The 12,601-nt window shown below is 37.2% G+C and overlaps 1 protein-coding gene across 3 annotated transcripts in view; it reads right to left on the reverse strand.

The window, feature by feature from the left end:
• LOC127860327 (uncharacterized) overlaps window positions 1-10,601 on the reverse strand; it is a 37,152-nt gene extending 26,551 nt beyond the window's left edge. For 2 of the 3 annotated variants that reach the window (XR_008039701.1, XR_008039702.1), the window contains exons 1-7: window positions 10,467-10,601; window positions 8,527-9,141; window positions 8,139-8,239; window positions 7,483-7,657; window positions 7,067-7,149; window positions 5,885-6,733; window positions 460-2,072 (exon numbers count right to left, since the gene is read on the reverse strand). Coding sequence is in view for 1 of the 3 variants with exons in the window: in XM_052398335.1 (XP_052254295.1) it covers window positions 6,363-6,733; window positions 7,067-7,149; window positions 7,483-7,657; window positions 8,139-8,239; window positions 8,527-9,141; window positions 10,467-10,516 (1,395 nt within the window). In the remaining 2 variants the exon portion in view is untranslated. Of the gene's footprint in view, window positions 1-459; window positions 2,073-4,835; window positions 6,734-7,066; window positions 7,150-7,482; window positions 7,658-8,138; window positions 8,240-8,526; window positions 9,142-10,466 lie in introns of those variants that run through there. The other variant, XM_052398335.1, reaches the window with a different exon arrangement.
• Between the last annotated feature and the right edge of the window lie 2,000 nt (window positions 10,602-12,601).

Raw genomic sequence — 12,601 nt, forward strand, 5'->3', positions numbered from 1 at the left:
TGGAGTCCTAATGAGATGACTGCAAGTGTGATGGAGTCTTATTGGCATGCCTGCATGATGATGGAGACCTGTCATGATCACTGCAAGGTGAATGAGTCAGACCTATTGTGATGACTGCATGGTGAGATGGAGACCTATTGTGATGACTGCATGGTGAGATGGAGACCTATTGTGATGACTGCATGGTGAGATGGAGACTTGTTGTGATGACTGCATAGTGATAGAGTCCTTTTGTCATGGCTGTATGGTAATGGCCTCATGTTGTTATGACTGAATGGTGAAAGATTTCTGTTGTGATGACTGCATGGTCATAACAACATTGCGATAGATAGGGTTTCAACTGTTATCTTTTATAGGTTTACCTGTAGGCTTATAATGTCCAAATCACAAAAAATATATAAAAATACAGGCTAAGGAAAAATTATTCACATCTACAATCATGCAACAAGCATCACATACTTAACATAGTTCCATTGTGGATGTCATCTTAATTGCATCCTCTCTCCCCCCTCTGCTTTTCTAAGGGCTTGGGACCTTCAAGCTTGACTTAGTACTCGCTGCTACAGGAGCGGGCGTACTTGTCCAGCTTGGCAGCATTAGGAGGCTTTACTGGATGGCCTGGATGGAAGTTACTCAGCACACATGAAAACAATTAATAGATCTCAACTTTGGAAGAAAATGATTCCTTTCATTTTAATGTCATTTTTTTATAATAAGAAAAACATTTTATAGACTTGTAAAGCCTCATTGCCAAATATCAAAATAGTGGCCATCTCTCTTAGTCAATTTGACTGACATTCTTTATTTTAACAATATAATAGAGATAGCAACTGTGATCATCAGACTGTTCTTTGTGATTAACAATTAAAACAAAAACACATTTCATAAGCATACATAAAATAAAAACATGTGCATTTTTTGCCTTTTTACTTGTAATTCCCAAACAGGATACTGCTATTTTACATTATAAGTTTTCATTGAGTAACAACTTATCTAAAACCTTTAAAACCACTTTAAAGTTACATTCACTTATTCTAATTATTACCTTTTCTGAAGTAAGTGATGATACCAAAATGTCCGAAAACCAAACCAAATGAATAATTTGAACCAAATGAACAATAAATAATGCAAACTTACAATCAGCAACAGGGCCAAGCTAATAAAGTGTATTTTAAGTATTTGACACAGAGGGTGTGACCAGATTTGCACTGAATAACACAATTTGATCATAGCTTTAAGAGGACCCCTTTAAGATGGTACATGCCAAACATTACACTTATCAAGATTTTGTGTATCTAAAATAAAAATGGGACCCTGGGGAATGACAAGTTTTGAAACCAGCATGATTTGACCTTACTTTGTTGAGGACCACTTCCTGAATGCCAAATAACAATGCTATTGGCCTTGTGGTTTCAGAAAATATTATAAGTTTTTTTAGTACAAAAGTCTTTACATGAATAAACTAGAGATGTGTTTGTCAGAAACACAATTCCCCTTCTGCGCCACTTTGAAGCCATATATATGACCTTTGACCATGAAGGATGACCTTGACCTTGACCTTTCACAACTCAAAATGTGCAGCTCCATGAGATACACATGCATGCCAAATATCAAGTTGCTATCTTCAATATTGCAAAGTTATGGGCAATGTTAAATTTTCCAGACGGACAGACAGACTGACTGACGGACGGACGGACAGACAGTTCAAAAACTATATGCCATCCTTCGGGACATAAAAATGTGACTGCAAGTGCCTTTATAAAATCCTAAGCCTGGTCTGCATGTAAGATACCAGCATACAACATACAAAATATAAGAACAATATCATACAAATCAAGCTAGTGAGCGAAAACAGTTAATCTATTTTAAAACAAACAGTGACCTAGCATTATACCTTAGTGGTCCCAGGTGGAATCCCAAGTTATTGAGCAGAAACAGTACTATATTTGGGTTACAATGACCTTCTCCTTTATGTCACTGGCCCTTAATTAACTTCCATGCTAGGTCTGCATATGAATAATCTTCACACACCGTCATCCATTGTTTTTATTTTTAGTATCACTGACCTTGATCTAAACCAGACAAAACCTATAAACATTAATAAGACGGGAGGCGGAAAACTACAACGGGCGAGGCATGGTCAGGGTATATAACCCCAAAAAAAGGTTAGGGTAAGGGTTAGGCTTAGGGGTCGGGTTAGGGTTAGGGCTGGGTTAAGGCTAACCCAAACCCGAACCCGACCCATAACACTAACCCAAACCCTAACCCTAACCCTCTAACCCCCCCTTGCGCAAAACCATACCATGCCTCGCCCGTTGTAGTTTTCCGCCTCCCTAATAAGACAGGTCCACATGCAGACTTGTAATATCCTCAAGATTATTCATCAAGATTGTTCTATGCAAACGTATGTTATTGACTGGAAACCACCTCTTTGATGTTTTCTATTGTAAGTAACAGTGACCTTCACCCAACTAGCCTCAAAAGCTATCTCAATATCGATGGTCCCAATTTAAAATGTCGAACCTACAAAAACACAAGTTTTCAGGAGACGTATTTTTGTTAAACATTTCTTGCACAAAGTCAAATAAAGATTATTTTAAACATTTTTAAAAATGTCGCATGATGAACCATGTTCGTATGGAACTAATTTGACGTTAAGTTAATAAATCTGCTGTAAAATGTATCTTCGTCATTTAGACTTGCATTTATGTGATGTTTCGGCAAATTGGACAGCTTATTGTAAGAGATTTTGTTTCAATAGAATAAATTTGTCCATTTTTTCCGTAAGATATAGCAAAGCAATGCGTGTTTTTCTGTTTTACACGGTGGAACAGAGGTGACAACCGCAATTATTTATTTATAGTGTGGCCTCAACTTAGTAACTTGTGGGAACAATTTTTAAAATAACTTGTGGAAACAACTAAGTACGTTGTCCCCACAACTGTTTAAGTTGAGACCTCAGCTTAGTAACTTGTGGCCACAACTTCATAACTTGCTCCCAAAACTTCAACCTAGTAATTTGTTCATTTAACTTATTAAGTTATTCCTTCAACTAAATAACTTGTGGGAACAACTTATTTATTAAGTTGAGGCCTCAGCTCAGAAACTTGTGGCGACAACTTCATAACTTGTTCCCACAACTTATTAGTTGTTGTCTCAACTTAATAACTTGTGGGACCAACTAACTATGTTGAGGCCACTAATTTAAGTTTAACCAATAAGATCGGGCGTTTCATCTTTACCGTTTTATCACAATTAGTACCCCTTATTTTACTAGATGCTCGGGTTCGAGCACTATCCCTGTTAGCTATGGATCCCCCGTTCGAGCCCTATCTGAGCACTTGCCATGTAAGCCATGGATTTCAGATTTGAGCCCCTATCTGAGAGATCGCCAAGTTAGCGACTTGGTTCAGGGTTTGAACCCTGGTGTGAATACTAGGCACATAAGCGACGGATTCCGGTTGGGAATCCAGGTCTGATACCCCCCTTTTTAAACGATGGGTCTTTGGGTTTTAGCCCCAGTCTAAGGACTTTCCCTGTAAGCGACTTGGATCCCAGTCTGAGCATTCGCTCCCTACGTAACGGATCCTGGTTTGGATGCCCTGCTTGAGCACTCACCCTGTATGCTATGGGCCCCGGGCTCAAATCCCGGTTTAAGTACTTGCCATTTAAGCGAACGGACCCTGATCAAAGTCCTAGTCTTAGCGCCGGACCCGAAAAATGCGGGATTTATAGCTTACAGGGCTAGTGCTCAGACCGGCGCTAGAACCAGAACACCCATAGCTTGCGAGGCTAGCTCTCATTTCGGGACTCGAACGCGGGAAATGTTGCTTACGAAGCTTGTGCTCATTTTGGCAGCCGGTCGCTTAGAAGGCGAGTGCTCAGTATGGTATGTTAGCGACGGCTGTTTGGTTCAAGTCCCTGTGTGAACCTTTAGCTTTCGGTGCGAACGCTCAGACTGAGGGTCGCAACCGGGATCCTTCCCTTACTGGGCAAGTGGTAAGACACAGGCTTGAACCCGGGATCCATAGCTTTCAGGGCTAGTACTCAGACTGGGGCTCGAACCCGGGACCGGTCACTGTTGGTGCAAATTCTCACATCGGAATTCGAGCCGTTGCTTATAGGGTAAATCCTTAAACCGAGGATTGATCTAGAGACCCAAAGCTTTCAGGGCTAGTGCTCGTACTATGATTCGAAACCCGGGGCCGTCGATAACTCCTAATTAGATTTTCAGACCGTCGAAAACTTAGGCATCTTGCACTCGCCTCGTAAACGATGGTTCCCGGGATCGAGCTCCGGTCAGATGAATCGCCCTTTACAAGAAGGGTCCCGGGTTCAAATCCAAAAAACATGGGACTCGAAACCGGGATCCGACGCGTACGTTGCTAGTGCTCAGACCGGGGATGGAACCCTGAACCCAGTCGCAAACAAGGCAAGTGCTCAGACAGGGACTCAATCCCGGGATCCATAGCTTACAGGGATAGTGCTCAAATCGGCGCACAATATTACGCGTATACAGGTACTAAACGTGATAAAACGGTAAAGATGAAACGGCCTATCTGATTGCTTAAACTATGTTGTGGTCGAAGCTTAATAAGTTGTTCCCACAACACATTAAGTTGTGGTTATAACATAGTAACTTGCGGCCAGAAGTTATTAACTTGAAGGAACAACTTACTATGTTGAAACCTCAACTTAATAAGTTGTAGGAACAAGCTATTAGTTGCGGCCACAAGTTACTAAGTTAATACCTCAACATTTTATATTATTTTGATATCTTTTTGCGTTTATCAATGCTATAAAATGTACATCATTTAATTTTTTTATAAGCGAACGTTTACGTTTCGTCAATTTGCCTTAACATACATGGCTATATTGATACTTTAATATATTAATAAGCGCGCAAAATGCCGACGTAACAATTTTTTTCAGCTTCGTTATTTTGACTTCAAGCAATTGCGGTTCGTCATTACATCACGTGACTTTATGGAGCTGTTGCGATTGGTTAACTATTTTGTTGTTTTGGGGGTATATGTGCATTGATTTCACGCTTTGCACAGTATCAAAATCGCGAAATGCCAAAAATGTAGGTTCGTCATTTTAAATTGGGACCATCGATATATTACACCTCAGAGATATTGGTTCTTCTATATCTATATGACTGGTTTCAGTCTGTAAAATGCGATAAAGAAACTTAAGAGTATATGGACCGGTCACTATTTTTATGATATGGACCGTCTGGAGTTACACACCACTAAATGGGCACTGTGTTGAAGCGTTTATTGAACAGCATTGACACTATTTCAGCTTTTACAAGACGAAGAGTAAAAAAACAACTTAATTTAGATTAACGACACGCTTACCTCAGTGCCAACGTTTATCCAATGTTTATAACAATAAAGTCGAAACGCTTTACTTCCATTTTCTATTATTCCATACCTTTATTGGAACTTATTTTAAATCACACTATTTTATTGCATTCCTATCGGAAGTTTACATTATGTATGATAAACACCTACGGCTTCGGTCTATATACGGTTTGTGGCTGCCTCAGGCTGGTCACTATAATGCCATAGGGACCTCCGTGGGGTTAACTATTTCTTAAATAAGTCTCCATTGCAAGCTTGCTATATCCAAAGTTCATCAAGATTGGTCAATCCTAACTAAAGTTTTTGACCCAATACTATGTGTTTGATGCCAATACCCCCCCTTTCAGACTGCTTATTAAACCATCAAATAACCACAATTTTCAACTGTTTTGAAAACCTGGATACAAGTGTGAAAAACATGGGATATGGCTTGTTTTTACCCCAAATAAATGCTTCAACCTACTTCATTAATGATCAAAGTACAATATTACAAACATAATAATAAAACTCTGTACCTTGTAGATGTAGGGCAGATTTGTTTCTTCAAAAATCTATTGTTGCTCTGGTTATCATAATATAACATTGATTGGAACTCATTGAACATTTCCCACCAAGCACCATCCCTCTGAAGTTATATCAAATTTGCAGTTAAAGAGAAAAAGATGGGAAACAAAATATGGATACATTGATGTAACAGCATACAGAAATCACGGTATCCCAAATGCTAACCATGAACATGTTCTGCATGGTTGAACAAAGAAGAAAAATGAAACAAACAGTAAACTACTCTACAAAACAGTTTTAACTGGATAACTACACTACAAAACCTACCCTAAATCTTTTTTTGGTATTTTTGTGTTGTTTTTTTCGTACTTTTTTTGTCGAAGCGTTGCTTCATATATATTTTTGTACTTTTTTTGGTGAAGCATATGCTTCATTATTCTTTTTTTTTGTAAATAATAAAAACCATACTTATCCTCCACCCACACTTGTTTACTGGAACAAGTGTCTGAACCTTGGGTGGTTCTTGTTAATGTGAATCTTGGCTGAGGGAGCAGCCTCATTCTCATTTTCCTCCAGTGGCCGTTTCCTAGCAACTGAACACCTCACAAAGCATTGTGGGTAAGAGCTGGGGCCCCATCTGGTAGCCGGTGAAGGGCCAGGTATAATCCTTTGGAAAGGGGTGGTGGAGGCACCCACGGCTGACTGCAGTGCAGGCTGAGTAGGCATGACAACTGACATAGCAACCACACTAGACTGGAGGCAGGGCTTGGGAGCACACCAAGTGACTTGCTGCTTAGCAACCACACTGGACTGCATCAATGGATTAGATGCAGACCCAGGTTTTGTCAAAGGTCTCTGACCTGAAAAGTGCAATTTTCATATTCATAAAAAGAAAAAAATTACTTTGTGTTTCTAAAAAGGAAAAAATATGGCAGGCAAATATCAAATATTGAATAAAAGATAGACTAGTTTTTTCAAGTATTTTACAGTATAAGTTGTGAATATGCTCCTTTAAAAAGAAATCTAGCTTGCACACTAGTAGTGTTTTTTCTTTTTCTTTGCAACAGAATCTTAGGAACAGTCATTGTTAAAGAACTGATTATGAAAAAATTCACAAAGATTTCACATTATACAAGTTATTAGTTCAGTTTTGTATTAAACCTGTAATAGAATAATTTAATATGAATTCTTACCGGTGCTGGTTGGAGCCTTGGTGTTCAGGCTACTAGCCTCTCTCCCCCACTGGTCCATCTGCCTCTGCATTGCAGCACTCACACTTAAAGGGGAGTAAGCATTGGATTCACATCATTTAACATATGTAAGGGAAATAATCATGAATAATACAGCAGCAGGCACACTGAAAGGGGAGGCAATCATTTGATTCACACAACGTATACCAGGGTGGAAATTATGTTATATATACTAGAACTCACTTTGGAAGGGTAGGTAATTATTTGATTTAAAATCATAAACCCAAAATTATATTACAGATTCATTAAAATGGATGCTGTAATTCATCCGATCAAGCAAGACGCACATCGTATTGGAGTAAATGATTGTTCTGATGGTGGTAGCCTTCATAAAATAAGTAACCTTTAAGACCACTTACTAGCATCCCCACAGCTCTGGCAGTTCAGCTGGGACATGGTTCTCCAACTGTGCAAGTTTCACATGACCACTGAAACTTGGTTTGGGAGTGGCCACTGGAGTGGACAGTCTGTCAGCTGTAACCATGGAAACATGCTGGGGCTTCTTGATGAAGCTCAGAGTGACCTGTTCAAGACCTGGAAAAGTATGACAAATTATGAGGTTTTACCTGCAAAATATTTACTCTCTGGAAAAAAGTCAAACTGAAAAATGGGAATTAATAGTTCTCAATGTAAATAAAAACATCACAAGTTATAGTCCCCGAATAATCAGTGTCACATGCGAGTTCACAAAATTAGAACTAGTGAGCTGGCCCGGCATGAAAGGTAGTTATGGAGTGTTTCTCTACTTATCAAATAAATACTCAAGTTCAAGCTTGTAAAAATCTTCTGTGGATGACAAAATGTAAGTATTCAGTATCAAGTTAACCATGGGATTAGCAAGGACAATTAAGCGCAAAGTAAAGATAGTTCTAATAATTGAAGTGATGTATGTGAATGTATGCTAAGGTGGGACTTGAAAGGTAAACACTGCCAGAATTACTTTTGTAATTGTACAAATAAGGCTTTACACTATTACAGTCCAATTACATCATGAACAACTTATATTTACAGCTACCTTTGTCACTGTTTCCCCTGAGTTTTGGGGTCACAGGAACAAAGTCCTCAGGTTTCTCTGAAGCCCAGGACTCAAGTTGTCTTTCCATATCATCACTCAGACTAAGAAGGGAACAAAGGGAGACAGAGGATACAGAGAGTGAATACAAGAATGTTAAATGAATAGAAATATTAGTAGCAGATAATTAAATGTTCAGAGAAAAGACAAGGTACATCTGACAATGGTAGTTAATGTAGCTTTCAAAACAATCAAACATCATAACACAGTTTGAAGCCACAAAATGGATTCTGCAAATGCCAATTGTTTATTTAAAACAAGGCAAACAGTGCACAGAGTGAATATGTACTTTTACTGACTGATATTTCTCAACATAAAAACAGAAACTTACTAAGTTCCCCACAGCTCTGGTGTCTCTTTGGGCTCATGGCCCCCTGCCTCCACAGCTGGTTTAGCCACACTGCAGTCACTTTCATCATCTAGGGATGATTCACTGTACAGGACAGTGCTACTGCTTGAGGAAATCTCACTCAGTGATGTGTTACTCCCAGAGCCACAGCTGCTGGCTAGAGAAGATCCACTGACAGAGCTGGTTGCCAGGGAGGTATCACTTGCACTGCTGTACTCATCCAGCACAATGAAATCTCCCCTGAATCTCTTGGGAGGAGGAGACCGTTCCTTGGATCTTATGGCTTGGGATCTCTCTCTGTATATATGAGACTCACTCGACCTCTCAGATCTGTCTGCAAGCTGAAGGAGTGCCGGGTCTGCTGACCTGTATCTCTTTATTGGACTGGCTCTATCTGCAGTCCTACCACTGTAAGTTGTGGAATAACTAGGTCCTGGTCTTGGCTCAGACCTGACAAGCTGAAGATCAGCCTTGTACTGGTTAGAGCCGGACCTCAGACGGGGGTTGACCCACTTATAGGGGTTAGTTCTGTAGCTAGACGGAGCAGTCCAGTTTGAGACAGGTCTACGAACAGGCTGCCTTGGCCTGTACAAGTAACTGAAACAATTTTATACTAATTCAAATAGGTTAACAAAAACAAAAAACCCATGTATTTTTATAAAGACTGACAATAAACATATAAAAATGTACAACATTCACAGACAAATGTTTCTATATCAAATAAAATGCATTTTTCACAGACAAATGTTTCTATATCAAATAAAATGCATTTTGAAACTAACAAACGTATAACCCATTTGTTTATTCAGTTGGTCCCTCAACAACAACAGAATAATATTAATAATAATTTAAAATAGAAGTTTGTGGCGGTGCCTATTTGTTAAGAAGTGTAAACTGTTCATAAAGTTCTCAGTTGGGTGTTAAATATGTTTTAAACTTGAGGGGGACAACAACAGACAAAGGTGCTAATTAAGTTGCTAGTTAATTTAAGAGAAAGGGTTTTGAAAATCTCTACTGAGGCTGCCTAATGTACATTGTAAATTCCACCGAATGACTGTTCCCGGGTAAATTGAAAATTTATATGACTCTTTTGAGGTTTGTATGTGTTTACATTGATAATCGGACATTCATTATGTTTTACAATTTGTCAACCAGTTCCGGATAATAAGCAATTCTGATTAATTTGTATTTAATTTTCCATAATGCCCCAATAAAAACAAAATAATAAGTGCCTAAGGTGAAATTAGGGAAAGGAATAAATTAACAAATTTTTAGCAAGAAAGCTTTTGTATTATGCTTACAGGGGAGATACATGCAGCAAAAAGTTAACCGGAACTGATTGAATGAGTTATGTTTTGAAATGTGCATATGGATATAGAAGGTTTTATTATTTTCAAATAAACTTTTTGCTGATTGAAAACAAATGCCATGACAATGTTTTGAATTACTAATTCTAAGTTGAATGATTTTTAATAATTTTCCAAAGGGTGAACTTTAATTGGCTATTTTTGACAAAAAACTGAATATGCCGTCTGGCCTAACCTGTTAACATACAACATAAATGTTACCCTTTACCTTTACATCTTCTCACATTGACACTAAATCCCGAAAGAAATTATTGTGGTCAAAAGAATTAACGTTTTTTGCCGGATGATTCTAAACTGGTTGACTGACTATATTTTGTGCGCATATATGTAAAAATCTTTAAACTTTTTAAACGCTAGTATTGTAGTTTTGTTGTTGTCTTTCCTTTTGTACAGAATTTCGGGTCGTTATCGGCTTTGCATCTTACGATTAATTTTTTTAGAACATTAGGGGTGATTACCCCACCCACTTGTTAAACAATAAAAAGAGCTAAATTTCTTTAAAATTCGACGAAATAATTTCTAAAAAGCTATTAGTTTTGAAAAGGGTATACTCACGAAGCTTTGGACACATTTCCATAACTATTAAACACTTGTCTGTAATCCATTATTTTCGATAAATCTTAACGGTCGTTAAATGTACGCTTCACAATAGTTGCAGCTCGTTGCTACTGAAGCTGTTGCTATGTCACGTGATCATAATATGATGCCAACAAATCATTTTGAGTGTTACTTTTCGCGACCAATCAGAATGCACCTTACAATACCATTTAGGCGACGCTACAATGCGGCTCGTAATGGGCAACAACTAGTTTCCGGCGCGCGAATAGGTTTAATTAAAAAAAAAATGAAAAGACTTAACAACAGAGTAGTTATGTATACAAAGGACGCCGGTGTTTAAGTGAAGTTTTGTGTATATAACTGACAATGTGTGTCATGTTCGTTGTTATTTTTGTTCGCCCCTTCATATATTTTTTTTAATGAACATACATTTGACTCTACGGAATTCGTGCTTGATAATTCAAATATTTAAATGAAACTTGATAAACATAAAGCATAGTCACATATTCGGAAATGGGTAATAGGTGTGAGATGTTGTTACAATATGAAAGGTCAGGCAATAAAATGTGCTAAAAAGTCGGGTAACAAAATGTGGGATAAAAACATAATGTTTTCGGCAATGAATTATTCTTTTAACAAAATAAATATATTTTGGGAAAAAAGTATCGGGATTTTTTTCATATTTTACTCATGCAAAAATACTATGTATTATGAGACACTGACAAAATGATATTTGAACATCTAATTTCTCGAAGGTCACGTGAGTAAACAAAACAGTTGTGGAAGGTTTTCCGTTAATATCTGTTTTATTCCGACTTGTACGATCATGAAACATACAATACAAGGAAAGGACAAGCATCATAGAGCCGAATGAGCGTATGCATTTAACATAAATATAAAGTGGAAAGTAAAAACGCCAACAATTCAGTCAGTTGCAAATAACATCATTTAAATACTATCTAAAATTGTCTTACTTTAATTTTTATATTCTTGTTATTACTAAAACGATTACTGCCATAAGTATCTTTCCTGGACTGAACAATGAAATAAATAAAATCAACTTGATGGGAAATACTCGTGTTTAATTAAAGCAAAATCTAAGCAACTGATAAATTCGATCAACTTGATTATTAGATTTTGACTTATTCTAACGTAGTTTCCTTTGAAAATTTTTTAATCTATGCCGACGTGTTTATTGCATAAAGTTAATACATGGGTATGTATCAACCCATTTAAATTTGTCTGTTGAACCGTAAATCAACTAATATTAGCATACATTAACATAGAAGAACAAAATAATAATCATAATAATAACAAAATAATAATAATGATAATAATAATAATAATAAAAGCATGATCGAGAAAGGTATTTTAAGATGTATTTGTTTCGTAAGTTAAGCAGATTTACTTATCATGGACATGGACATTAGCATTTATTATAACTATGCGTTATATGCGCGTAATCAACTGCAATTTACAAACAAAAAATGAATTTGGATATTTATTAGAAATTCATCGTGTTACCATCACCCCACCCGCTTATACGTATGAATATATTTTTTTCAATATCTGATATAAAATAAATGACGATGTTGAAAATATTTCATAGATAGTGTACTTACGAAACTATTTTAACATCATTTTTGATAAATGTCTTTCCGTAACTCATTTTTGTGACGAAAATAATGCTCTGTTAAAATTGCTTTGCATACAGATTTGCAGTTTGTTGCTACTGAACACGTTGCTATGTCACATGACCGTCTTATCCCTCATCTACCAATCAAATAAACTGTTACTTTTTCACGACCAATCAGCGTTCTCCTCTCAAACTATTATTGAAAAGAAGTTGCGGCATACGTAATAAGTATTACCACGGCGCGAATATTTGAAAGTCATCAATCCAAATTTTGCTGTAATTATGTTTTTGTATAAAATACGAGGTGGTGGTTCTTGTATAAATGGTCCAGTTGTACATAAGAATGTGAATGTATTCAAATGAATTCTCCTTCAACAGATTTTATGCAAATACCAGCTACATTGAAATCATCATCCATTATCTACAGTACAGGGTTAAAATGTGAACAGCTGTTTAAAAACAGATCAAATAAACTTACATACACTAGTATACAAAC

The sequence above is a fragment of the Dreissena polymorpha genome, chromosome 15, assembly GCF_020536995.1.
Source record: "Dreissena polymorpha isolate Duluth1 chromosome 15, UMN_Dpol_1.0, whole genome shotgun sequence".
NCBI lineage: Eukaryota > Metazoa > Mollusca > Bivalvia > Myida > Dreissenidae > Dreissena > Dreissena polymorpha.